The sequence below is a fragment of the Tupaia chinensis genome, unplaced genomic scaffold (genome assembly GCF_000334495.1).
Source record: "Tupaia chinensis unplaced genomic scaffold, TupChi_1.0 Scaffold000183_1, whole genome shotgun sequence".
Lineage (NCBI taxonomy): Eukaryota > Metazoa > Chordata > Mammalia > Scandentia > Tupaiidae > Tupaia > Tupaia belangeri.
In genome coordinates this window covers 479,553-483,245 of record NW_006159658.1, presented here as the reverse complement: position 1 = coordinate 483,245, position 3,693 = coordinate 479,553, and the positions used below count along the sequence as shown (strand labels likewise).

At 48.9% G+C, this 3,693-nt stretch overlaps 1 protein-coding gene across 2 annotated transcripts in view; it reads left to right on the top strand.

The window, feature by feature from the left end:
* The window catches only part of CLEC4C (C-type lectin domain family 4 member C), a 29,019-nt gene that overhangs the window by 11,359 nt on the left and 13,967 nt on the right, over positions 1-3,693 (top strand). For both annotated transcript variants that reach the window (XM_006146621.3, XM_027771095.1), the window contains exon 4: positions 605-721. In XM_006146621.3, coding sequence (XP_006146683.2) covers positions 605-721 — 117 coding nt within the window. The remainder of the gene's footprint in view (positions 1-604; positions 722-3,693) is intronic.

The window sequence follows — 3,693 nt, the reverse complement described above, 5'->3', positions numbered from 1 at the left end:
TTATTTATTTATTTATTTATTTATTTATTTATTTATTTTGCTATAGAGCATGTGGGCTTACCAGAAAGGCAAAGAGAAACAGAGAGATAGAAAGCGAGAAATTACCCTCCATGGGGGATGGCCATGCTACAATTCCTTCTCTTCTATTGCCCCCTCGGGATCTTGGGCATGCACGCACATGCACCCAATGTGAGTTTAAGCCACCGACTATGTGGGAGTCCAGCATCTCTCTCTGTCTTTCTGGTGAGCACACGCGTCCTATAGCCAAAAACTTCTCCAAAAAAAGAAAGATAAAAATGAGAAGAGTATGGGACCAGCAGTTGGCATAATGGCTATGTTGCTGGACTCCCACGTAGTAGACCGCGGGTCGAGTCCTGGCCTCTGTGGCTTAAAACTCACGCCGGGCGCGTGTGCGTGCGTGCCCAAGATCCCGAAAGGAGAATGCAGGAGAAGGGACTGCGGCATGACCATCTCCCCTGGGGGGTGATTTCTCGCTTTCTGTCTCTATGTCTCTCTCTGTCTGTCTGGTGAGCGCACACACCCTATAGCGAAAACCTCTCAAAAATAAAAGAGAACAGGAACTCACTCTTCCTTTCTTCCGCAGTGGCTCATCGTGCTTCTACACTGTGTGGCAAAATTGACAAGAGACTGTCCACGTTACAAGAGTATCAGGACCGTCATCTAAACCTGAGTTGCTTCATCGAAGGAAAGGAGACAGAAGGTATATAGCTTTGCCATGAGCAGCAAGACTTCCTTCACTCTTTCTAGAAACAGTTATTATTCAATTTTCTTTCCTTATTATTGCTTTATTTTCCATAGGGCATATGCACTTGCCATAGCAAACGAGTGAGAAAAGTGGGAAAGCAAGCTGCCAGGTCCAGGACTCAAATCGTGGTCTACCACGTGGGCGTCCAACACCTTAACCACCCCGCCACCTGCTGGCCCCGAGACTTCCTTTATTATTAATCAAATCTGAACCAGCCCTTTAGCGTAGTGGTTAAGGTAGCCAGATCCCATATAACAGACCACAGTTTGAATCCTGGGCCTGGCGGCTTAAAAACATGCTGAGTTCCGGGACCAGCAATTAGCGTAATGGCTATGTTGCTGGACTTCCATGTAGTCGACTGCGGTTCGCGTCCCGGACCCGGTGGCTTAAAACTCACGCCAGGCGCATGTGCGTGTGTGCCCAAGATCCCGAGAGGAGAATGGAGGAGAAGGGATTGAGTTGCGGCATGGCCATCCCCCCTGGGGGGTGACTTCTCGCTTTCTATCTCTCTGTCTCTCTTTGTCTGTCTGATGAGCGCATGCGCCCTATAGCAAAAACCTCTCAAAAAAAAAAAAAGAAAAGAAAAAATACTGATAGGATGGAGAAATGCAGGAGAAAGCATTGTGACACAATCATGTCCCATTGGAGGATGATTTTGAGATAGGAGTTAGACCCTACTTAGGGTAGATAGGGGAGGGGTGCCCAAAAGAAATCCCATGTGATTCTCTCTAGGAAGCCTGTGCTTGTCCTCTATGGTCCGGTTAATGTGCAACGTATACCGCCTTCACATGCCTCAAAAGAATTTATGACCCCTGGCTAACATGGCAGGAGACAGGGCTATTGAGCACACAGACAGAGTAACTGCCCAAGATGGAGTCACAGTGGCTAAGTTTTCACAGCCAAATGCTGGCTGCACTGGGTCTCAAAGTAGCTGTAGCTAAGGGCAACAGTTTCTATTTAGTAACTATAGTCTCTTTCTCTTTTTTTTTTTTTTTTAGAGGTTCTTGCCTTAGGGCACATGTGCTCACCAGAAAGAGAGACAGAGACAGTGAGAAGGAAAGTGAGAAATCACCCCTCCCCCCGGGGGGAGCACTGCAATCTCTTCTTTTCAATTCTCCTCCCAGGATCTTAGGCATGCAGGCACATGTGCTCAGTGTGAGTTTCAAGCCACCAGGTCCAGGACTCGTACTGTAGTAGGCTATGGGGGAGTCCAGCGACATAACTGCTACGCCACCTGCTGGCCCCCAAATAAATCATTCTTTTTAGAGGGATCTTTTGCTACAGGGCGCATGTGTTGGCCAGAGACAAAGAGAGACAGAAAGGAAGAAATCACCCCCCCAGAGGGTGTGGCCACACAGCAGTCCTTTCCCTTCCACTCTGCTCTTGGGATCTGGGGCATGCACATACATGCACGTGGTATGAGTTTTAAACTGCAGGGTCTGGGACTCAAACCACAGTTAACCTCATGGGAGTCCAGCAACATAACCATTATGCCCTCTACTGTTTCCAGCAAAATAAATAATTCTGGGACCAGCAGTTAGCGTAATGGCTATGTCGCTGGACTCCCATGTAGTCGACTGACAGTGGTTCGCGTCCCGGACCCGGGGGCTTAAACTCACACCGGATGCGTGTGTGTGCGTGCCCAAGATCCCGAGAGGAGAATGGAGGAGAAGGGATTGCGGCGTGGCCATCCCCCCTAGGGGGTGATTTCTCGCTTTCTGTTTCTCTGTCTCTCTCTGTCTGTCTGGCGAGCACATGCACTCTATAGCAAAAACCTCTCCAAAAACAAAACAAAACAAACAACAACCACAACAACAAAATGGAATCAGGCAATATGGCTTACAGTAAGCAGGAAACACTGCCCCCAGCCTAAGCCTGTCACCTCCCACTGGGAGAACTGGTCAGCCCTGTCTAGGGTTCTGCATTGCCTACAGCCTACAATGGAGCCAAAGAGAAGGAAGCCCCACCAGAGAAAAGCCGCAGTAGCCTTAAATCTCTGGAGGGAAGAAACACACACCTGGGCCAGCACATGACCTATGGATATGTCGCTGGACTCCCATATGGCCGACAGCTGTTCGAGTCTCAGACCCAGTGGCTTAAAACTCACACTGGGTGCGTGTGCATGCCCAAGGTCCCAGGATGAGAATGGAGAGGGGATTGTGGTGTGGCCATCCTCCCCGGTGGTGATTTCGCATTTTCCCTCCCCCGTCTCCATCTCTATCTCTCTCACTCTCTGGTGAGCACAGGGGCCCTAAAACACAAACCTCTAAAAAAAACCACTTTCAAAGTGAGGTCAGACTTGGAACCAGCAGTTAGCGTAATGGCTATGTCGCTGGACTCCCACATAGTCGACCGCGGTTCGTGTCCTGGACCCGGTGGCTTAGACTCACACCGGGCGCGTTTGCGTGCGTGCCCAAGATCCCGAGAGGAGAATGGAGGAGAAGGGACTGGGGTGTGACCATCCCCCCCTGGAGGGTGATTTCTCGCTTTCTGTCTCTCTGTCTCTCTCTGTCTGTCTGGCGAGCGCACGCGCCCTATAGCGAAAATCTCTCCAAAAAAAGAAAAAGTGAGGTCAGACTCTTGTTATTTTATCATTTTTTTAAAGAAGTAGATAGTCTTTTTAAAGTATTTATTTTATTTTATTTATTCATTCATTTATTTTAATTTGACCAGAGAAAGACACAGAGAGAGAGAGAAAGAGAAAGGGAGAAAGCAAGCCTCCAGGCCCAGGACTCAAACCATGGTCAGCCATGTGGGAGTGTCCAGCACCTTAACCACCACACCACCTGCTGGTCCCAGACTCTTGTTATTTTAAGAATGAAAAAACTCACTTCCCTTTGTAGGGAGAAACCTGCGAGGGAAGAGTGCATGAGCTTCTTCCTCAATGCAACCACGAGAAAGTAGAAGAGAACTCTGTGGCCAACAGG